Source organism: Eutrema salsugineum, unplaced genomic scaffold, assembly GCF_000478725.1.
Source record: "Eutrema salsugineum unplaced genomic scaffold, Eutsalg1_0 scaffold_5, whole genome shotgun sequence".
Classification (NCBI taxonomy): domain Eukaryota; kingdom Viridiplantae; phylum Streptophyta; class Magnoliopsida; order Brassicales; family Brassicaceae; genus Eutrema; species Eutrema salsugineum.
The window spans coordinates 3614924-3640572 of record NW_006256612.1 but is presented as its reverse complement, the minus strand read 5'-3'; the positions used below and the strand labels follow the sequence as shown (position 1 = coordinate 3640572).

Here is a 25649-nt window from a genome sequence, read left to right as displayed (position 1 = left end):
ATAGGAACATCAAATATTCATAACTATATTTCAAGAATCAAAACCTAAACTCATCTCAAAACATATCGCATTCTTGTGATAAATAATAAATTATGACATTTCAATCAATATCGCATGGAATCACAAATTCATTTACTTTAAAGTTTAAACACATTGAAAGTGAAAACAAGATTAACACTTCAATATCAATTTATGTACTTGAAACGAAATACTTGAATTAATCACTTCCCTAATCAAATTAACTACATAATAACAGTTGAAGTTATTGTGGACCTTCTTGATGCTGATTATTATGGCGAGAAGTAGTAGTAGTAGAAGAAGAAGCCAAAGCGAAAATGGAGCTCGCTAGCTTATTAATGGCTTCTACTAATCCATTCATTCCTTCTTTGTTTATCTCAACATTCGATTCTTCGATCTTCAGTCTCCTCTCTTGTAAACTCATCACTTCCTTATGTCTCCGATCTTGTCTCTCCTCACTATCCTTAATCGCGTTTGCGATCACAGACGCACTTCTTGATAACGCAGCCGCCACTGCTTCTTCCGATTCGGCGTTTACGCCACCGCCGCCGCTTGGACCTGCGGGTTCGGTCGGAATTGTTCTCCTTCGCTTCGCCGGAGATGTGTCTGAATACTCACTCGTATCAGAATCTGAGCTACTATCCTTCTTCAAATAATTTATTATACATTATCCGAACCACAATACTTGTTAATATCAAGAATTAAAGATAATGTTTATCTATACAAAAAAATTATTTATTAATCCTTTCCACTGAAAAAAATTATAAAATTAATTAATTAAGAGTTGTGTCAAGACAAAAGAACCATTAACTTAATTGTTTATTCAAGTTTAATCGGACTAATTAAGGTAATTTTACAATGTGGTTTTGAGATTAGTTAAAGCTTTCAATCTTTCTAATAAATAAAAAAATGTAAAACTTAGAGAAATGCAAGAAGTTATTTAATTTTTGTTAAAGAAAATGCAAAGAAGTTAAGAAGAGAGAGAAAGAAGGTACCTACTGTGGGCAGTATTGGCTGAGCATGAAAAGAAGGCGGTGGAGGCGGTGGCAGAAGAAGCGGTCGTGGTAGCGGCTGCGGCGGTTGAGACGGTGGCGGCTGAAGAGGTAATATAACAGGAGGAGGCTGAATCGTCATTTGATGTTTCGGAACAACAGATCCTAAACCTTGTTGTTGTTGTTGTTGTATCGCTTTTTGGATTTCTAGTCCACCGCTCGAACCGTTTCCACTTCCAATGGCGGCAGCGGCAGCGGCGACTGCAGCGGTTACAGCGGTTGCAGCGGTTGAGGAAGGGAGCGTTTTACTCTCCACCACTTCGTACAACGCTTGGTATGTCTGAGGCAACATATTACTCGGCAAGTTCCTCTCTTTCCTCTCGCTCTTCTCCATACTCCAATACGAACCGGTTTCTGCAGCTGAAGATGAAGAAGATGAAGAAGCAAAAGACGATTCTACCCTCCGTCTCTCGTACTCTCTGACCTTTTTGTAATCTCTCATGAGATTGTCCCACTTGTCATTGCACTGATTCTGACTCCTCATACAACCTTTTCTCCAACAGTAATCTTCTATCCATTTCCACCGTAGCTCCGCCGGTTTATTACTACTGCTCCGGCTATCTTGCTGCATCTCCGGCGGTGGAAGGCCGATGGACCGCCGCATCCTCCTCTCATCATCCATCTTCTTGGCTTCAATGAGCACCATCGTCTCATTCAATGTCCAATTCCCTTTTCTGTACTCTCTCATCATAACCAGCCCACCACTTTGGTCAGCCATGTGTTTCTTGAAATCTTGGAATAAATCAAGAACTAGAGAGAGAGAGAGAGAGATAAAGAGAGATTAGTGTAGAGAGAGAGAGAGAGAGGCTTTTGGTAGGTGTTGGAGAAAGGGGAGAAGAAAGGGATTGTCTTGGGGTGGGGATAGGTGTAGAGTGTTGCTATGTGAGTGTTTAAGTTTTGGGGATACTTTGATTTTTTTTTTTTCATGTGAATGAGAAGACTGGTCAAAATCTTTTTGTTGTAGTACTAAGATTGTCACCAAGTGCAATAAAAGGACAATGCTTGCGAAATTGGGAGCCAAGTGAAAAGGAAAAAATAGAAAATCTAAGTTGTGTATCCCATTCATTCATTAATTAAATTGGCCCTATTCTTTTTATTTTTGTTTCCTTTTTATCAAAAATTCATTCATTCATGTCTCTCTTCATTTCTTTGGGGACAGGAAATCTGAGGTGAATCTAGCATTTCTAATTATGTACACTATTTCAAATAGAGGAGTAAATGGGTCAATGTTTCATAAAATATACTTCCTTGTTTTTACATATTTGTTTGATAAATTTATTTTATGGTAAAAGTGTAGTTTTGAAATGTGAAGTAGTAGCTAGTACTACCATGTAACATGGTGATTTTTATTTTAGTGTCGTCGTTGTGAGGTTAAAACCAATAGGTCAATGCATCTTGCTGACCAAAAATATTGATGCGAATGTATATTTAAAAATTCAAATGAAAAAATAATAAATAAAAATCGAGAAGAACATCTCGAAGTTTTTCTTGTTTCGTTGTTACATAAATACCAGAAAATTGTATGTTTATGAAAAGGTAAGAAGACCGAGCTAGAGATATAAATAATTAAGATAAAATGTCTAGAAACGACAAATGAGAACAATGCGATTCGATTTTTAAATTGGTTTAGGACCACATTATATTTCATAAACGGTCTTATTCAACAAGGAAAATGCATGAGTGATGTATCTGTTTTCAAACTTATAAGAAATTGGAAGATTTTGGAGGCATCCTATGTAGATCTCGTTTCCATTTTGATAAAAGAAATAAAGGGGATATATACTTTTTTCAAACTTCGAAAAGCTATTGGCTTTCTATGATTGCTTCTCATACTTTCTTTTAAAAAGATTGATTTACGAATCTCTAATTCATGTGCACGAGCTATAAGTAGAATAATTACCTTTTTAATGTCTTTGGCTACAACACTTGAGCCTTGCGCGCATATATGTTATACGTGAATGCTTAATTTTCTCATTTACATCATTATAATACAATTAGAATATATTATAAAGATTTCAAGAAATAAGGGAAAATAGTTTTGGTACGTATTTTACACAAAAATGTTAGATATGCCGGCTGTCCTAGTATTGAAAAAATCGTATAACTAGATCGAGCATAAAATGGATATAGTTTCACCAATTTTAAACGACATTGTAATTGTATACTTTAGCAATTTGAAGTTATTTATTCAATGGTAAATCACCATTCTCTACCGATCTTGAGGGTTTAAAGTCATCATATAAATTTTTCAAGACTAAGAATGTGTGTAATGCAAATTAATTTCTTATCTACGATTTCTTAACAAAATCATCATAGCTATATAGAAATTATAGAAAATTTATTGAAGACATATATAATTTTTTTTTTGGTTCAAGAAGACATAACTTTGGTTGCATGGTGCACTCTATCATTCCTTTCTCTATTTAAAATGATAAATCTATTAACTGTAAACGAACAAGTATATCTTTATCTAAAACAAAGTTTCTCTCAGCCAAAAAAAGGAAGAAAATCTATAGATACTAATTTGCGTACATTACGTAACTTGCATTGCATGGCGAGGGATATTATTGCATCCCATATGGAAAACACAACATCATTGTCTGCAAAATAAGACATTAATAATTAAGCTCCCACGTTACAAGTTTACGATACTGATAAGTCTTTCAAAAAAGACTCAAACAAATTATTTCCTAATGTATACAATAAAATTACTTGAAGACGAATTTAGTGTATCGATATTCAAAGATACTTATCTTGAGAAAACTTTGAATGATCTATGCTAAAATCAAAATTATTTTAATTCGTACGAATAGCATGACTATCAATCAAATAAGAGTCGATCACTAATTCCGATTAATTGTGTGAAAACATTGAACTATAACTAAATTGTAGTACTCATATGGCATTATATGGTAGGCTCTTATTTGCTTTCTAACATGTAATTGGTATATAAGAAGAAACTTTCGATTTTCAAATGATTTCTTGATACGGTTACAACATCAATTATATGTTCAAAACAAAAAAAATTAGAGAGTTTTCCAAAAAAATTTTCTAATTAAATTTCTATATAGTTTCAGTCTTTCAGACAATGAGAATAGAAGAGTGTGTGGCTTATATCAATGTATATATACATTTATAATAAATAGCTTCAAAGTAACAAAATCGATGATAGATCTATAAAATAAGTAAAGAAATGAAAGAGGAATGAGATCAAACAAAGCAAGGATCTGCCGAAACTTGCATGGAGGTAGTGGATTAAATCATATGTCCTTCTGCATGCATGGATCGTATGCTTTTTACAAAGATCATATCTCTCAACACTCCAAAGTTTATTTCCTTTAATAAATAAATCAAATATAGTATCAAAAGCATACATGAATCTCTATACCAAGACCGACGTTACAACCTTAACAATCATTATGATGCTAAGTCTTTATTTCTCTCTCCTTTTATTTATATTTGTTAGATGCATGGTTGACATGCATGCCACTATAATTAGTCACGTCAAAACAATGAAACCCTAAGGCTTAAAGTATATCCTTTACAATTTTAAAATTAATACTTTTTGTCATGATATGATCAGAACATCGATATTTTTGCTCTTTTAAAAATACTTCATCAAAATATGGAATCGAAAATCTATCAATTGCAGAGTAGTCTTTTTTGTTGCAAGGAATTGATGGCTCCAATGGTCACGACTTCACGCCGTACTAGTATGTATAAACCAAATTATACAGTAGATGTATGGTACGATTTCTAATATTAGAAATAAATATTTAAGATTTTCCCTTGAACATAAATATGAATTATATGTGTTTTAAAATGGTATATGAAATTTGGTTTTAAATGGTACAACGTATTCCGTGATACGTAATAGATTATAGACGGAACATGTAATTGTAAACAAGCGCACTGAATAATGACGAATAGTGTTGATAACAAGATAATAATTAAAGATGTCAAATTTTGTATACTAGGAACTGAGTGAATCAGACGACTATGAAAGGAAGATTCAGAGTTATTATTCTCAACGCTCGACGAAAAAAAGATAAATTTGAAAGAGATTTGAGTGTATTCAAGTTTGTGTAAAGATATTAGGTATAGATTAGAAATCGTGGCTAGAAATGGACAAGGGTTAATTAAGGGGGAGCCACTTAGCACATTCAGAACCGTATAAATAGATTAAGAATTAGGTTTTGAAGCTTATTCATCTTTATGCAAAAGACGAATGTGTGAGTTCCATTGATTTACGTGTGTGAGATATGTAAATGAAATTTTGGGTAAACTAGAAATTAGTCTGTGTCAATTTGAAATGTCTCTCATAATTGAGTAACTCCGATTAAGTGTAACTACTATATAGTTAACTTTAGACTAACCAATATACAGTACTTTCATATATATATATATATATATATATATATATATTATACCTAAATAACTAATTGTGCTAGTTTTAAATAAGAGTTCAAGTGATCGCATAATATATTTGTATATAAGTGTTATAGCTCTACAAGACATTGTCTTATTAAAAATGGAGAGCATGAGGAAAACATATGTTTCCTAGCTTCAACTTTTAGCCGCTAGACGGACGCATAACTCAAATCTTAGTTGTGTCCGATTTATTCGGGTAATTTATTTATTCGTAAAAAAAATTGCTCATTTCTTAGATTTCTTGGACGGTTCCACGATTTGGATCACTTTGATGGTACTAAAAAAGAAAATACGTTTTGTGGTGAGATTGGTGACAGTAAAAAAGAATAACGTTGGACTTGACGCTCTTGAAATTTAAGAACAAAAGTTGACCCAAGAAAGTGAAAACCACAGTGAAAAGAGAAACGAAGAATGGTAAATTGGTTTTCACAACCCTCAATAATGGATTTTAATGTGGGTAGAGAAGACAACATGGTATGTTGATTCTTCTAGCCAACCAAAATAAAAATAAAAAATAAACGAAAAAACAAATGTCCACTTCGTCCTTTAAGACAGGACACTGAAAAGCCTGCGTCGCCACATCAGCGTCTCTCTTTCTAGTAATTTAATAGTGAGAGAGCTAGGACCCAAAGTATTTGCTTTGACCAATCACTTTTCACTGTTACTTATTTGAGTTATAATTCTAACAATAGGTTCAGTAGTTTGCAACAACGTAATGATTTTCTTTTTCACTCAAGTCTAGTGATATATTAAAAGTAAATAGGGTAAATTCAGTAAACTTAATTCTTTTTTTGGTTTGACATCCTGAAATAGTAGTTACATTATTCTTCTGTCCAATGTCCATACGTTTCTTCAAAAACATCGGAAAATACTATATTGACCAAGTCACCAAGAATCAATCATCCCTTACCTTACGAATCTATCATATGCCAATGGTTTTTCTTTCGCCATATGGGCTTTTAAGCCCATTAAGTAATATGGGTAAATAACTAAATATGAATGTCGAATACGATTTTCGTTTTGTTTTCTTGTTATAAAATTGTTGATATATCAATATCAAACTCGGTGATATCCGAGGCCCTGGAATGAAATTATTATTAAAAAAATTATCATGTAATTTTAGATACAAAATCTATTAAAATTATTAGTGAAGTTATGTTTATCATCCGAGATCCGCTTGTATTGTATATGTTAAAATATGTAATATTTTTTACTAATATAATATATAAATCGAACTATTTTTCAAATATACGATTAATATATATATATATTTAAATTAACAATTGTTAAACTTATTTTTAATTAAAGTACTAATCAAATTTACTTTTTATAGTTTCATAAAAACAAATTTCACGTACTTAGCATCTTAACTTTTTTTACTTATATAATTTATTATCATTTTTATAATTTTGAATTTTAATAAACATATATTTCGATGATATCTATTCATATTTATAGCCGTTTTGGAAATTTTAAGACAGAATTTTAATGTCCATATTTTTAAAAATTTTTAGTCTATGCTTAATTTTTAGTTATGGTGATGCCTTTAAAAATATTAAATAAATAAATATTTTTTGTTATTATGCAAAAAAACATAAATGTATATAAAGGATAATTTTTTAAGTTCAGAAATTGCCCCATTTAAATTGGACATTAGGTCCCCAAATGTTGGGCATGCCTTTACATGTTTTTACTTTTAATGACCAAAAAGTGTGATAAACCCTCATGGGTCCCAAATTTCCTTAAACAATAATCATACAAATATGTTGAGGTTATTATATATGAAAAATTTACAGTTTAGCAATACATATGAATATAAGATGAACATTTTCTTTTGAAAGAATATAAGATGAACATGTTAACATTATAGCTCAAAACGAAATTCTGCGTCTTCTCTTTCGAATCTTCTTCTCTTTTATGAATATCAACAATCATGTTAACATGTTCATCTTATATTCTTTCAAAAGAAAATGTTCATCTTATATTCATATGTATTGCTTTTTTTTTTTTGATCAAACATTCATATGTATCGCTAAACTGTAAATTTTTCATATATAATGAAAGAGTTTGGCAAAGCATGAAGCTTCCCCTATACAATTTGGTGCCTGCAAAAAGAAATAAAAACAAGGCAGCAAAACTTCAACAACAGAGGTTGAATAATTAGATCATCTTATATTCATATGTAAAGATACCAATTAACTAAATTCACTTAAAAATTTGTGATTTGTTTACTAATTAAGTAATGACCATTGTACACGAGTTGGCAATAACCATTGTAATGTAAACGACTCGTCACATATTATAGACTGGTCATACCGTCATACAAAGAGAGGTCTATATAGATATACTTTTCTTTGTCTTCAAGTAAATAAAAGCAAAAAAAAGAAGCAAAAAAACGGTTGTATAATTCTTCGGCTATGTTTTATCAACGTTTTGGGCATTCAAGACGATTAAACCGATAAGTCTTTATAATATGTGTTACAAGATTATCTCAATAGTTTTATATTTTTAAAACTTACGAAGATACTTTTCTCAGTTAATTTCAAAGATCTAATTGATCTTTATAAGATCTAACAAGACATGTTAATCGAATTACATGGCGTTTAAAACATATATGAAAAAACCTCTAATAAGATAAAAATATAAATTTTTGGAAGCAGTATTAGATCGAATAGATTTCAGTCTAATTTAAGTCTCCTGTGAATGGGCAACCAAAGGAACACATTTGTCCAAAAACGGGGATTAGAAAACCCTCTCTCTCCTTTATTTGCGAAAACTCTTTCTCTCCTTATTGATTTTTTATGTACAAAAGTCCTAATAGCAAATTTCACTGAGTGAAAATGAATAAAAAGATAACATGAATAAAGATTTGTTATGGTAGCATTTTTACTGCAAAGCAAAACGGAACAGTACCAAAAGATTTTGGATATTATTCAAGCGATTAATCATCACCATACTAAAATCACTTGAAATGGCAAAAATGACTATAACTTGTGTTTGTGTATCCATGTGCTTGTTTTTAAATTTATGTAATACACTACGGTTTTATAGTTTTTTTAACAATGTATTTTCTCGGGATAAACCAAAATGGTTTTCTAATTTATTAGATTATAAAATCAAATCTTCCATTACCAAATCAATATACAGTTCTAATGACCAACGAGATTAAATTGCATTAAGATGTTTAATTAGAATTCGACAAGACGTGAAAGCAAAGAGGATGATAAGTACATGCATTGTCTCTTATCGTATCTTCTTAAATATTTGCTCAAGTTTACCATACAATATATTATCATTAAAAAAAAAAAAAAAGAGAAAGGTTCCCAATATATATTTGTCGGCTCAACAATAATTTTTAAGTTAAATTTAATATTTTCTTTGTAATGTTTAAAAAGACTGATGATGTGCTATGTTTGAATATTAATGATTTGCATAAATGGCTTAAGTTTCAGTATCCAAATTATTTAGAAATTCAGACAGCAAATAGTTTCTGCAGCATACTGAATTTTTTTACAATATGATTGTGCATATGAGAATATTAAATCAATTATTTTTTGTCTTTATATCACCAAAAATTTAATTATCTATCATGTAACAAACTATTAAAAAACTACACCATATAGGATCAATCCTGTATATTAACTTGATCAAGTAAAATTTAAAATACTTTCGTTTTTGTCTCCAACACTAAAGGGCATCATACTGAATCTCGATTTGATAGAGAAAAAAAACAATATAACCATCTTATGAACACTAATCAGCCTTAGAAGTTGTTCCTAAAATAATTGGTGATTTATTTAAGGGGTACTTGCACAAATAACTCACAATTTGAAGTTAAATGTAAAAATAACCTCTTTTTTCTCCCTTTTTAATAAATGCCACTTTCTCTCTACTATCTCCTTACAACCACATATATTCACAAAAATGCCATTATGTTTTTAATTTTTGTTTTTTCTTAAAAATACTAAAAAGACACAACCATCCTAAAATATATCATTTATTTACGAAAATGTCATCTTCTTTAATTTTGCCAACCACCATTACCAACCAGTTTTGAAGCTCTAAATGTTTGCCCAACCAATTTTGAAGCTCTAAATGCTTATTATGTCGCTTATAACTTCATTTTACCTATAAATTTCTCTCCAATTTCATCTAAAAAACTATTTCATGCTCATTTTTATAAATTCCAATTTCATAAATCATCTATTTTTGGAGATTCTTGCATAACAACGACTTAGCTAGTTTGTTATCGGTGCTATACAAAATTCTTGGTATTTGTCAAAGTTAATCGAATTTAAATTGGAAGTAGGTAAACATCTACATCATTTTCTTTAACATTTAGCTCTGTTTCGCGAAAGCAGACTTCTTTTTCAGTCTGCTAGTCAACGCAGAGGTTAGATTTGCAATTGACTTTTTTTTAATATTTGTGTAAGCAGACTGAAAAAGAAGTCTGCGAATTGTCCTTTGTAAACAAAAAAAATCATGTAGACTTCTTTTGCAGTCTGCGAGAAGAAATGGTTATTTTTGCATTTGACAAAAAAAATTGAAGAACTTTGACTTTTATAGCAGACTTCTCGCAGACTGCTATTTCGTAATTTGACTTGAGAGGTTATTTTTGCAATCGACCAAGATTTTGACAACTTTTGACTTTTATAGCAGACTTCAATTAGACTTCTTTTAGAAGTCTGCTATTTATTTAATTAAAATTCGGTCAAATGCAAATCTGACCTACAAGCAGACTGTTAGAAGTCTGCTATGAAAGTCAACCTTTTGGTCAATTGCAAAAATAACCTTGAGTAAACTTCTTTTGTAGAGTAGACTTCATAAGCAGACTTCTTTACTATAGCAGACTTCTTTTATTCGTCAGCAGACTTCTTTTTAGAAGTCTGCTCTAAAAGTCAAACTTTTGGTCAATTGCAAAAATAACATTTTCTTCTCGCAGACTGCAAAAAGAAGTCTACTACGAAAAGTCAAATATTTGGTCAAATGCAAAAATAACCTTTTTTAGAAGACTTCAACGTGAAATTTCCCCGGCGAATTTTGAACGGATGTCTATATTTTTTTAAATTTTTAAAATGCATTTTATAAAGTATTTGTAATGTTTTTTTTTAATTTTAAATTGTAAATGCATTTTATGTATGATTCTTGCACCTATATGAGTTTGGTGTGTTTATGTGTTATAATTATAAAGTTATGAATTTTTTTAGTTTGAAAGGTAATTAGCACATCTAAGCAGACTTCTAAAGAAGTCTGTAGATGAATCTACTGTTACGTATTAGCATATCATAGCAGACTGCATACGAAGTCTGCCTAATTATTTTTTTAAAAATTCATTTTTGAAATATTTGTTACTTGTAAAAATGATTTTCTTGTTTTGACATGTTTATTTGTTTTTTGTGTTGCATCTATATGAGTTTGACGTTGTTATGTGTTATAATTACAAAGTAATGAATTTTCTTGTTTGATTTATCTATTTTTGCAGACTTCTAAAGAAGTTTAGAAGCCTACTTCCTTTCAATTATTTTTATTTGTTATAGTTCTTGCATTTGTATAAGTTTGAAAAATCAGTTATTCTTGCATTTACCTGTCATGGTTTGTCCTCAACTTTAACTATTGGCCACTTTTGTTAACGGTCTTGATAGTATATAAATTACTTTATTAACGCATACAGCGTTAACAAACTCTTGTGGTCTGGTGGAAACAGACCCACTTGTTGCCCAAAGTATGTGGGTTCGAACCATTATGCTTCCAATTTTGGTTATTCTTTTTGTTTTAAAAAAGGGCATAATTGTAATTTTGTTTTCGTCTTCTATCTAGGGTTTTCGAGTTCTGCAACTCTTTTTCGCGGCCGCAAGCTAATTTTTTCACATAATCAGTCAGTTTTTTGCATTATTCTTATTATTCACACCTAAACTTATAGATCTGGCATACATATATTGATTTCAAGTCTTAAACGAAGAAAAAAAAGAATTTTCAAAGAATTTGATTTCAAGTCTTAAACGACTAATTGGTCTTGGCGGCTGCTTTTTAGAACGTGGGATACAGACAATGGATCCGAGAGAAAGAAAATAAAATAGGAAAAGGATGAGAACAATACACTGGAAAAAACCTCTGTGAAAAAAAAAAAACAAAAAACTTAAAAAAAGAAAGGGACTAATCTAAGAAAGAAATCAGCTTGTGATCATGAATGAAATTGCTCTGATGACAAGCTGTTGGTAGAGAGCCACAAGAGCTGCACCAACGAATAGTCCCACCCAGAAAATCCACTGCAATAACAAAGAAAAACACCAAAATAGCATTACAAGAAGATGAAATCAACAAAAATTTGTAAAATAATTAAATGGGACAGATTCTTATGTGGTCGTCCCAAGCTTGGTCCTTGTTGTAGATGATTGCAGATCCGAACTCAAGTGAACGAAGAACATAGCAAAAATGGAGAGCAGCAAGAAAGAGGATTACAACAACAAAGAAAATGCAGCGCCGTTTTTGGAGAGAGGGATCAAAGTGGAGAGTTTCTGATTTAGGGTAAAATCTCATTTATATAATAGGGCAAAAATATCCGGTTATATCTGGTTAGGTTAATTATTTCCGGTTTAAATCAATATTTTATTTTAATTTCGTTTACAGTTTGAGCAGACTTATAAAGAAGTCTACAATCCTACTTTAAAATTATTCACTTTTGATGTTTATCTTAGATGGTTTAAAATGATTTATTTTTATTAAATTATAATTTATATAGATCATACTTGTTGACATTTGATTTATAGAAACAAATTTCAGTTTAAATTATTTATATATAATTTTAAATTTTAAATATAAGATTTAAAAATATAGCAGACTTCTTATAAATCTGCTCTGCAGACTTTATTAATATTTGCAGACTTCGCAGGGTTAAAATTGTAATAGAGCCCTCCGTTTTTTTTGTTTACTTATGTAGGAGATAATAGTAATTTCTCTACCTCTTTGACCTATTTTTGCAATAGGTTGAATTTGAGGTATACTTTTGCATTTGTTTTCAAATTGTGACCTATTTTTAGCAATTCCTCCTTTACTTAAATGGCTTAAATTTTGGGTTCGCTTCTCACAGCAATCCAGACATCCCATTACATTTATATTAGTCTATATTATTAAATAGGTCAATTGTATAATTATAAATCTGATTATTTTATAAGTAGACTAAATATAAAATATAATTATTAATATAGAAAAAATATTACACAAAAAATTAAAATTAATTTCATACAAAAATAATATTACATTGAAAAACTTAAACAAAAATTTATAATCACACTACAATAACAAATATTATTTATTATTATTTACAGGTAACTGAATATTCATATAATATTTTATTTAATGTATTTTTTATGTATATTTATGAAAATTTTATCATCATAATCAATTATTATTTATATTAAAGACTGTGATATAATTTATGAATTCTATTAAAGATAGATTTGAGGTTTTATCAGTAAAACAATAAATATTTATTTTGAAATTTTTTCATTCTTAAAAATGAGATTTTTGTTCGAAAATGCTCTTAAACATACATCAAAACATACCAAGAATTCATAAACATAACTAAGATGGTAAGGTCGAACACCAGATGTCCAAACCAAAATGGCAAACGTATCACCACCGTTCGGCTATAACAGTTATATTCGAAAATATAATCTATATACTTATTTGTTTAGTGAGAAGCTGATGTGTCGACTCCACATCGAGTTTCACAGAGTTTTGCTTACGTGTCAGCTCCACAATAAGTTTCGGCTACAAAAAGTCCTTATTGCCCTATGTTCCAATTAAGTGTAATTTTTTTATTGGTTCTTATTTGATAATGTGTACATTTCACTTAAAACATAACGCTGCAGAGAAAATCGAAAACGAGTTCTATTAATTTTGATTTTAGATGGTTTATAATATAATAAACCGATAATTTTTTAATTAATAGACAATATACACACCTATTACAATGTTGTTGTATTTCTTTAGGGTATAAAACTCACAATCGATCAAACATGTAAGTTAGATAGTGCGAAACGATGAGTTATTTTCCATAATTAACTTTTAGAAAAATTGTTAATAAACATATCAAAACTCTAGCGTAGACGTAGACATTAATCTATATATCATACTCTTATAATTTTTATATTGTTTCGGTCTTCACTAGCTTTATGTCTATCTCCTTTTTTTGTTATTTGTTCTTCGATTTATGTATCCTTTGTTCTGTTCTTGTTTATAACTCCGCTTATTGTTCTAAATTTTATGTATTATACATGTTTTGCTTAGCTTATTTTGGCTTCTCTTCTTTCTTAAAGGTCACATTTTTCGGTCGTCAACTTCAAAAATTTTGTTCATCTCCTCATTTATCTTGCGATGGAATCTCCGGGTAAATAGATTTGATGTGGTTGCTTGTGTTTTGGATTGCTGTCTTTAGTATTTTAATACGTTTATATTGAGTCGAATATTTTGATTGTCTTATGTCGGTTTGTGTTATCATATAGGAGGGAGACGATGACTAAAAGTTAAAGTTTGTAAAGATGATGGCTGCAAAGATCTCTATGAGTTTTGTCTATTTTTTAAACTGATCTCAAAGTTGCTGTAAAGGATGCTTTAAACATCTCCATGAAAGTTTATGGTTTATGACTATACATTAACACACCATCACCAAGGCCTTCAGTACACTGTTTGCAATTATACAGGAAAGCATTCATTCATTATTGTTTATTGTAGGAAGTGATACAAACAAAAGCAGAACCTATACAAATATTGTAAATGTCTTGCATATCATGTTGTATATTTTTATTTTATTTTTTATTTTTTAACTAAAAGAAAAAGCTTTGTGAGTGATAATTTCCATGACTACATAAAGGTTTTGATTGGTAATTTTGCGGAATGACGGAAAAATATTGGGAATAGATTAATCTACTTATAAGTCGCTTTTCTGCGGAATGACCTTTTATTTGTATTTTTTTAAGCAAAAACGCAGACATATTTTTTCATTCTGCGGATTTTCGTTGATTGGCAAAAAACCTGCAGAATCGTGTTTAAAAACACAATTCCACCATTCCGCAAGTTACCAATCAGAGCCAAAGATTGAAAAATGCTTACCAGACCAAAAAGGAATGCACATAGAAGCCATGCCTCAAAGTTAGCTGCAAAACTGTTTAACCTTAAAATTGGGGATAACTACATTTCAGTCTTGGTTATCCTGACTGGATTGCTATGAATGTACATTAACTAGAACATTCTAGATCGAGATTATATATGTAACATGGATCATACAAATATAAGACATCCCCAGAAGTCTAAATGTCTGGACGGATAGTCTTAGAAAAGAAGCTTGAACAAGATGATTTTTTTCTTTTTCAAATCAATCATCCGAGCCGGTCGAGCATGGTTCCTGGACCATATCTCCAACTAGACATGTGGTGTAATAGTTGGAAAAAAATGAAAATTAGATAAAACATTTTATTTCTATTCATACAAAAAACATATAAATATTATAACCATGTATTTATGAAATTAAAACTTATAAATATGATGATATGTACTTCAAATTTCAAAAACTACACCAGCCAAAAAAGAAGTAAATGTTAACTAATTAATGATTTTTTTGAACCTTCATGTCCAAGACCACTAAAATCGCTTAATAACAATAATCGTTTAATGTCATCTTTCAAGATATTGGACCATACAAGAAAGGATGCATCAATCCACGTGGTGTTTCGACCATGGGTTTGAAAATGAGACTGCGAGATTTAACCTAAAACAGATTCTTTGTAGAAACATAATCCTTAACATGAGAATGAAGTGTTAGGTTCTGTTGTGGCTTGCTTTAATGGTTATGGCGAGAACCCTGTCTTCAAAACGTTGTTGTTTGATGATGGTTCTCATGAGGACCCTTTCTTCAAAATATTGTCTTCAATGATTTTGGAGTGTAATAGATCAATTTTTTTTGATGGATTATCTCTCTTTGCCTCTTAAACGATTTACAAGCATAAGTTTGGGAGGTTTTCTTTGTTAACTCTATTATCTATAATATGAGATTATATATATATATATATATATATGAATATTGTTCTTTTTTAATCTTTCTAGGATGCAAAGGCACTTATTGTATATTGAGGGATATGCAATGGCGTTTATAGCTATGTGAGATGTGGCGTCAAGTGATAAGTCTTCCAAGAAAATCAGAAGAAGAAGTCAAAGCTAAATGATTCCGCCAATCAATCCATGATGATTTTATTTAAAAAACATGTATAAGAAGCCATTGGCTCATTAGAGAAACGACACAAATCCACTTCACACCATTGAAGAAAACACAAAAGTCACAGTGACGATGATGATTCATGTAATCAGAAAACTAAAGGGAATGGTAAATTGGATGCCTTCCAAAGATTCAGGTCAAGAAGAATCACTTCGGTTATGTGTTTCTAATCTTCAACTACATATTTTTACTTGTGTCTTAAGGGAACAAAGGTCTTCCGGTTGTGTGCGAGGTTTGGTTGAATGATAGCATTGAGAAGCAAGAAGTTCAGCACTCGAATTATGATGTGATGGCCAAAGATATAAACCAATTAAGTATTTGAAACAATTATGAGTTTTAAAAAGTTTCTTATTATTACAAATTGTATTTGATCGAATGATGAACAAATATACAAACCAATTAAGTATTTAAAAAGAAAAGGTAGCTTTATTAACGTAAATAAACATTATAACAACTCTGAGAATAGAAATCTAAAATAAAACATAGCTTTCGTTTTTAAGAAACATAAAAATCCATCAACTCTATATGAATAACAATAAATAATCAAAAGACGAATATAATATTTAAAAACATATAAAAAACCATACAACATACACAACTATTAATATGTAATAATACGCAACAAATATCCCAAAAAAAAACAAATATAATACCTAAAACAAATGATGCACAAAAATAAATGCAAATATTTATAAAAATTACATAATTAAACGTTTGTAGTCCGCGCCAAACACAGGCAAGTTCACTAGTTTTATACATATTTTGTAGTATATGTACATTAAGGTACATCTGGTCTCTTTGTTAAACTAATATCACTGTGCTTGTTAGTTTGTTCGAATTGGATTTATATATGTTAAAAAACAATCTTATTGTTGATATAGCTATATCCTCGTTAAAAAAATCGTAAATTAATATCGTAACATATATCTTTATATATAAAAAAAAAAGACATAGTGGAGTATCCATCTAGTATTTTTAGTAAAGCAGATGTTGAACTGATCATTGTGCTAATTACTTTACTGAATTTGGTTTTATTGAAAACTCGAATTTTGATATTTTCATTTCATTATTGTTTGTTTTTTTTGTTTTACATTACGCTTAAACGACAAGGCACTAAACTTCCATGATGTAACACTCCAACAATTATGTTTCCAAATTCCCCATTGCGGTCACCAAAAGCTAGCTTTTCTTCTTGTTTAATTTTCAATTTTTTAAACAACAAAAAAAGTTCCAACAGATTCCACTTCCTTTTAATAATATAATATTATTAATACATAGATATAGTCATATAGGGGTGGGAAATAGAACCAAACCAAACCAAAGCAACGTAAACCAACCCAACCCAAAATTTATATTCAAACTACAGTATTCAGTTTATTTTAACCGAATTATTCGTTTTGATTGGATTAATGTGTTTATTTTATACTATAATCTCATAATTCTGTGTTCCAATCTTAAAATACTTATTCTTTTCTTCTTTTTCTTTTTTGACTTTTTCTTTTAATAAACTCGGTTTTAATATGATTGAAATATTTTACTTTCTTTCCATCGTTTTCTTTGTACATGTAATGTATTGTTTGAATTTTTTAGTTTATATTTATATATATATTTTTTTTTGTTAATTATCAAGTGATGCATGATGATTTTGGTTTCATGTTCCAGTTTTTTTTTGTTAAATTAAAACTAAACCAAACTTGAATCAAATCAAACCGAATTCAAACCGAACCTTACCAAACAAACTTTCAGTTGAGTTGCAGTTATATATTTATCAAAACAGAACTAGCAAAATCGAATCCAAACCGGATTAAAAAGTAAATCAAAGTGTCCATCTCTAGGTAGTAATAAGGGAATAACTAAATTTTAACCAAAAAAAAATTCTAAAGTAACAAAAAAAAATAGTAAGTAAAATGGTAAGACAAGCGATTCGCTATTTCATCTGGATTCAAAAGAATACCAGACTATTTACAAATCAGGTTATCACCTCTTCTATTCTTTTCAAGGGAATTGATAGGCAGATCAAGAACACCATCACGGCGAGAAGACAACGCAAGCATTTTAGAAACTTAATGCAACGGTGGCTTCACTAAGTGCTTCGAAAATCTTTTGTGGTAAATCAATCTGTTTTCTGTTTTTTACTTTATTTTTTTTTATCAACGGTGGCTTCAATTGCGGTTAACCGGTAATTGGTTGAATATTTTGTGTTATTCTTTTTAATGATGCAGTAAAAAATAAATACCAATCAAACTTAACACATTGTGAGCATTAATGTTGTCGAGGAAACTTTCATTGTTAGGTAGGGGCCATAATGATATGGAAGTGATCTTGTTCTTATTTAATTGTTATTTCAAAATCCATACAGTTTCTTTTCATTGAGAAATAAAACTGCTCTCCAATCTAGTTTTTAGATTTTGTTTTATTTGTTTATATATATATATATATATATATATATATATATATAATTTTAACGTCTTTGTTTTATTTGTTTATTTATTTAAATTTCCATCAACCGAAAGAGCTTTTCTTTTGTATTGCTTTATTTCTTTTTCATGCTCTTTCAACCGTCAAAGTAACGTCTCTAGTCTCGACTATTTTTGTCTACTTCAATCAACAGCTTTGTACTCTCTCGTTGAACCTCTTGCCTTGAGCTCGGACCAAGAGAGGTAGGTAGCCATTCTCATGGTTAAATAGCTATATATAAATATTAAAAAAACATTTCTATTATCAATCTTCACGTTTTATCTTTTTTTTTTTAAATACATGGCTATATAATATGAAAAAATATATATACGGTTGATTTCACTGACTTTACATTAAATTTATCTTTTTATATTTAAAATTTATTTCAAATATATATATATATATATATGTAAGCAAGTACGTTTAAAGTGTATTATATTACAATAGTTTGAAGGGGTTTCATGATTCGTCTGACCAATTTTATAACTTTATAGAATAGTGAACGACAATTAAAGTGTTGAATACTAAATTTAGACATGCAAAAATCCGCACAAAAAAACAGTCTAATGTTTACATAAAGATTTTATAAATTAAGAAACGAAAATATGTTCATGCTAAATACTTTATATTCGCGTAGAAATTTGTCAAACATTTAGTTTGATATTTTTATTAAGTTTAATTAATAGTTTGATTGATTAAAGGGAATTAAGCTAATGATCAATCTCATGCTAAATACTTATGATCATGAGAGTTGCTTTTTGACTATATGTACAACTACCTTCTTGGGATGATATTTTATTTAAACAATGGTTTAGTTAAGGAAAATTATAACTCAATTGTTTGGATTTAGAAAGGAACATTAATTAAGTCAGGGAGAGGTTGCAAAACGAAGGAATAATAATAGTTTATAATCAATAGGGTTGTTGTAGAGGACATTCTTAATTTGACAAATTAACTACCGCTGAGTTTTATAATTCCAACAAGAGTTGACATATATTGTAATAATTACATTACAAATTAAATGCAGCATGAGCAGTTTTGTGGATGCTAAAAATCACATTTGCAATTTGTATAAGGAATTGATAGCTAGATTTTTTTATGATTCAGATCTAAATAGACTTGATCAATCAACGAATTTTTGGATTTGTATCAATGGATCAAATTTTACAAAGTGATATCGGAAAAGATGTGTTTTTAGTGTTTATAGCGAGCTCGTAGAGCATATATATGAATACATTGAAAAATATATATCCCCTAAACTAAATTTTTTTATCTCCTTTTATAGCTTTTTGTCGAGTCCAACGACTCCATATATCCTGTATGGATTACGTGTTTTACTCGACTTCATTTTCAGGTTAGCTTCAACAACTCAAAGATATATATGATTAACTTGTTAAGCTCTTCTTATTATGTTTAGTTCAAAGCTCATTATCATTGTTGTCGAAGTAGCATTCCGTATCTCGCTGTGAGAGTTAGAGATAAGTCATTTTGTTGGGCTGACATGGATTTTAGGATATTTGGACGTTGATTTTTGGAGCTTTTCATAGATCGGATTTATGTGTGAAATACGATCGTATTTTTTGACATAAGAAACTAGACTATTTAATTTGGTTTAAGTATGATTAAATGTATAATTAGATATTTAAGTATGATTAAATGTATGTCGATTAGAAATAGACTATTTAATTTGGCTATGTTTGATCCAATTCGAATATACTGTATATCGAGAGAAAACGATATAGTTCTTATAAACATGTGACATGGTATATATATATTTTTTGACATAAGAAACTATAAACCATAATTCCGAAACATCCAGAATATGAGAAGAATATACTCAATCTGAATCGCTTAATAAATCCATATGCATTTAATTCATATTTTCCGTTAGCTTTACAATTGTTTAGTTTATGAAGAATATCATGTTAAAGAAGAAATACCGATAGTGGGCGAGGGTGTCTGTACAAACTATATACTGTATGTCTGTATGTATGATTAATGTTTAAACATTTATATATAGCTGAAACAAACTATAAAACATGTACATTTTCACTGTGTCTTCTCTATAACTTTCTTCAAATGTAAAATTAATTTTGGTTTAACGGTTGGCCCATAAATATTAAAAAGTCAACATACAGGTTATTTTGGCTTTAATGAATGTATTACTTATTCCTTATTTGGACTAAATATTTTGTCTACACCTAAAAATATCCATGGAAATGGAGAACATTGAAAGTTAACTTCGAACAAAAAAACGGACGAACACTTGACGAACGAACGGAATAGATCTGAAATTATAAAATAGGTACGTAATCTTTTAACAACAACAAATAATTATAAAATAGGTTTGAAGAAAAAGAATGGTTCATGCCGCTTCCTAGTGGAGTGAATAATATTCTTCTCATGAAGCGGTCGACATTTTTTCTTCTTCTTATAATTAGACGATTTGCGCATTTACGATCCAACGGATCTCCTAACGTGAATTTATTTTTTACGAGTTTAACATGACATTATTTAATTTGACTGATCAAATAAAAATGATTAGATAATTTTATGTTTGAGAAAAATCGTTATACTTTTAAACTAACACGATAATTTCTAAACAAGTAGACACTATTAATCCATTACCACAAAAGCTGTCGACTTTACTTCAGAAAGTATTTAGTTTACTTACGTTATGGATTTAGGGTTCAACAATCCATAATATATATATATATATATATATATAGTTATAAATTGCTACAGATGATTTGAAATCTTAAAAATTCACGTATGTTACATATTACAATTACATGTTGTTTAATTTTAAGGTTTTAATAGTAATTCATTTTCATAAAATTATTATACAAATGGTATAATATTTTTGGGGAGTTATATAATAGTTCCAAAGAAAACGAGTAGCTACCTGCCGATGCATTTGTTCCAATTATAGAATAATCAAAGATTCGGGATTGGAGAGGAAGAGATCTATTGAAACCGACACATTCCGTCAAAAATATTTCATATTGTTACTATAATTTGATGAAATACAAAAAGAAAAAAAATCATGCTTTTTGGTCCGGTCACTGCATCTGATATAGAAAAATATTAACAAAATTTGTAAACTTATAATTTCATCATACAAAAAGATACTATTAGTAATCTTTATTTTTCCATGACCAATAAGAACGATGGAAAACGGCAAAGGCTCTAAGGACATGTACATTAAAAGGTTTCATTAAAAGTTCCTTAAGAATATTATAATATTTTTTTATAAGCAATCTTCTAAGAGCAAGCCCTAAAAACCTTTCTGCAAGGGTCAGTTCTTATATTTTGGACTTCTTTTTCATTATTTTAACTCAAAATATTCATTAGCAACTCAATTAAAAAATATGAAAGGGCTCTCAATGAACATGGTCTAAGTGGTTATAGAAAAGAGTCGACTGTTATAGTTTGTCGGAAAGACACTCCACCATATATATACAAATCTTATCACTAGTGGAAACTGTCGAGTGTGGTGTCTCTTTTCCCTTCTAATAAAACAATATTATCTTTCTAAATTTCTTCCAAAATATTTTTGGATTTTTCTATTGCCAATCTAAAGTTCAAACACTTCACAGTGACTATAATCTGCTCCAGTAAAATTCGAAAGCAAAGTTCTATCCGAAAACGATAGCACCAACATAGCCAAAACAAAAATGATAAATGCAAAAAAAAAATAAATGTGTGAATACTTTCTAATACTCAATTGATTGTATGCATATCTAGAAATACAGTATATTTACATTCAGGAAGAAAGAAAAAATAAGAACAACATTAGTTTTCTAGTTCGCTTGATAAAAGGACATTGATCGCCACGATTCTACGATCTTTCATATTGATTTCGAAACTATGGGCGTCTTTTTTTTGTTTTTCTGTTTTTGAATTTCTTTGAGTACTTTTCAACCTTCTTTTTCTACAAAAATAGCGTGCACTGTATTGTTTCTTTCAACTTTTTGTTTTTGACTAGTGATGACGCGACATATTTGCCCCCATTATATATTTGTGTTTATTTTAAGGTAGTTGTTTCTTTATAATTTGTGACCTTGGATAAAAACAGTAAAAGATCAGATTTCACAAAGTTAGATAGAAAAAAAGTATGGATAACCTAAAAAAACTTAACTGTTTTTGAATATGGCAAAACTTGTGAAATGGCAATAGGAAATTTTCATTTATATAAATGACAATGAAAGTTTTCTTTGTCGGAAAAATGAAAATTTTATATTGTTAAACGACAATTGTTAAGTTGTTATTAGCAAATGACAATAAAAACTGAAAAATAAGTTGCAAATGAAATGAAATCTCTCTGCGTTAATTTCCGAGGATTCCTCATTTTACCCTACTCCATGATGTCTTAAGCAGTGAAATTTAGTTTTATATTTAAAAAATGATTTCAGTTAATATTCTTTCCTATGCATATTACGGGACCCACAAAGAAAGCTTAACAAAAGAAATAGAAACAATGATTACATGCACAAGCACGAGTCCACAAATTTCCTTATCCTATACATGTATTGTATACACATTTCTATAAAAATGAAAAACTCCAAAGAGAAAACTCCCTTTAGCTCTATAAAAGCAACTAAGAAGAAAACAAAGTGAACAAGAAAACAAAGAAGAAGCTATTTAGCAATTAGCATAGACTTTTTTTTTTTAGCAATTAGCATAGACTTCACGTAAAGTTTTATGAGTTTTAAATTCAAAATAATTAACTTTAGATTCTGTTTTTATATACTACTCAATATCGCCTCTTATTTTTAGGTTTGGGATTCTTAATGCTTCACAAGTTTGGTAAATTTCATTTTAAATATTATTTTTGTCGGCATCATTTTAAAAGTCCATTTTAATTATAAAATATAACTAGTTTAACACAGTTGAAACGTTCTGGCCAAAATATTAATTACAACTTGTATTGATAAAACAAATTATAAAATAATATTCAGACCAATGAGAATTTAAGATAAGGAGTAAAAGACAAAAAGAAAATAAATAAAAACAAATAGAATTTGGCGCCAAAAAGCTTAATGGTCGTGTCACGTGATGTAATTTTGCTCTAGGACCAGAAAAATCTAAAGTGTTTTCCAAATCTTTGGGTCCCACTACCAGATGTGCTGACTTTCTTTTTTTCTTTTGTCTTAAAATCTTAATGCATTTTTAATTTTTAATTCATTTTTCTCACTCTATAAATCTCAACCGATTCAGCACTCTTCACCTAGACTCCAAAGCTTTTTCGATAAAATTGACGACGATTAACTCTCAATCCAACGGTTGAGATTCAATCCTGTACAGAAATTCACAAATCCAAAGGGACACGTGACGTAGCGAGAGATGAAGGAAAGTGGCCGGAAGCAAGGAGCGGCGTCACCGTGCGCGGCGTGCAAGCTTTTGCGGCGACGATGCGCTCAGGATTGCGTTTTCTCGCCGTATTTTCCGGCGGACGAGCCTCAGAAATTCGCCAATGTTCATAGAGTGTTCGGTGCTAGCAACGTCAACAAGATGCTTCAAGTAAATTTTATTTAAATGTAACCAAAATTAATCAAAACGTGCTTAATCATATTTTGGGGTTAGTTAGTATAACTTTTCTTCTCTCTTATTTTTTTAAATTATAAATATAGAAAAAGACATTACTATCATTTCCATAACTTTTATTGACAACTACTGAATGGTCCGACCGACCCATAGATAATAAACTAATTTAAGGAATTTTTTTTTTTTGTCAAACTAATTTAAGGAATTTAAAACAAAAATTTGTGAATTTACATTTTATTATGAGTACTACTTCTATAGATCTTGTACATTTTTTTTGAAAAGGTTTGAGAATTGAGAAAATATGTTAATGATATCTACACTCGTTAGCTGATGTAAAATCCAACCACTTGAACTTTTGTTAGCTAAAGTTAATAATGACTTGAGATACACTTGTTAATTAGCTAATGTAGAATCTACATGTTGAACTCTTGCGAGATTGGTTAGTTCTAATGGCTAACAAGATGTTTTCAAAAATCCTTCACAGGAGTTGCCAATCCACCAGCGTGGAGACGCGGTGAGCAGCATGGTCTATGAAGCTAATGCAAGAGTTCGGGACCCAGTTTACGGTTGCGTAGGGGCGATTTCGTCTCTTCAGCAACAAATTGACGTGTTACAAGCCCAACTAGCTCTGGCTCAAGCAGAAGTGGTGCACCTACGTGTACGACATTCAACTAATTTCACGGGCCATGGATTGTGTCCGGATAGCCCGAGTAGCAGCGGCTCACCATCGTCGAAGCAAGTGAGTCCACAAGACAACAAAAGCATGTTTAGCCATATGGACATGGTTGATGAAGCGAGTTTGGGAGAGTCTATGTGGTCTTGCTAGTTCTCTCTCTTTTTGTCAATGCATTTCCTCTCTTTTTTTTTCTTGGGAAATTTTCGGGATTATATATTTAAATTAGGGGTAGGAAATGAAAATACTCTGTTTTGACTACAGAGTGAAACTATTAACATGATATAGACACATATATATATATATACTAAGTATGTTTTATACATTATAAATCTATCTATATATAAGTGGTATCTCTTTGTATTTCGGTGTATTTGAGATTTGGTGTAGTAGGACTTTGGACCAGAATCCACGAGGGTCATTTCCAGCCGAGGAGAGAACTCTGTATTTGACATAATGTAAACTTTTTTTTTGGTTAAAGACTTTTATGTAAACTTGTGAAATATATATTTACATTATTCGGTCTTTATCTACATACACATATAGATCCTCAAATGTTCGGTTTTGGTTTTGTCTAAGTCTAGCTTACCAGTTGGCACTATCTTCATAATTATTTTAAACGATGAAAATCGACTAATTAGATACCATCTAAGCTAACTGCGAAAAAGTACATGATTTACAGGTACTTGTATGTTCTGGTAAGCCACTAAAAAAATCTGCTACTTTAAAAAACAAAAGAATTACAGTTTCGTCCCAATAAAGATCCACTAGAGAAAACATTGAACTTCAAGAATATGATGATATCTGTGTCTTGTTGAACAATATACGTTTTTTTGTCTTCTCTGTATTTTCCTGCGGCCTGCATTAGTTTTATAGGGTTGATATAACCATTTAACATCTTCATGTTTTTGTTTGGAGTGTTAAATAACTTAACTGTAGCTTCATTGCCTCGAATTTCATGATATCAACAACGATGGAATAAACCATACACAATAAAAATAGCTAACTGTAGCAAAATTTATGATTAGAAGCATTATCAAGTCACCAAACTAGAATATAGGGAGATCACAGCGTGTTGTGAAGGCCAAACCTGTAAAGAAAAAAAAATCTTTCCTCATGATTCTAAAAGAGATGAACACCAATCAATATTTACCAAGTTAATTGCAGGCTTTGCTCAAAACAATTTTAAAAGAAGATTCTG

At 30.1% G+C, this 25649-nt stretch overlaps 2 protein-coding genes across 3 annotated transcripts; one reads left to right on the top strand and one right to left on the bottom strand.

Moving 5' to 3' along the window:
• Positions 1-481: 481 nt before the first annotated feature.
• LOC18991940 (trihelix transcription factor ASR3) lies at positions 482-1924 on the bottom strand. 2 transcript variants are annotated; one of them, XM_024153189.1, is made up of 2 exons: positions 1014-1924; positions 482-664 (listed from the first exon to the last, which is right to left on the bottom strand). In XM_024153189.1, the coding sequence occupies exons 1-2, from the start codon at positions 1786-1788 to the stop codon at positions 657-659; spliced, it is 783 nt and encodes a 260-aa protein (XP_024008957.1). In that variant the 5' UTR covers positions 1789-1924; the 3' UTR covers positions 482-656. The 2 variants fall into 2 exon arrangements, with proteins under 2 accessions (XP_024008957.1, XP_024008958.1); XM_024153190.1 differs by having other exon boundaries at positions 649-661.
• A 21537-nt stretch (positions 1925-23461) lies between these two features.
• LOC18991939 (LOB domain-containing protein 4) lies at positions 23462-24972 on the top strand. The gene is made up of 2 exons (XM_006415281.2): positions 23462-23751; positions 24260-24972. The coding sequence occupies exons 1-2, from the start codon at positions 23575-23577 to the stop codon at positions 24599-24601; spliced, it is 519 nt and encodes a 172-aa protein (XP_006415344.1). The 5' UTR covers positions 23462-23574; the 3' UTR covers positions 24602-24972.
• Positions 24973-25649: the final 677 nt, after the last annotated feature.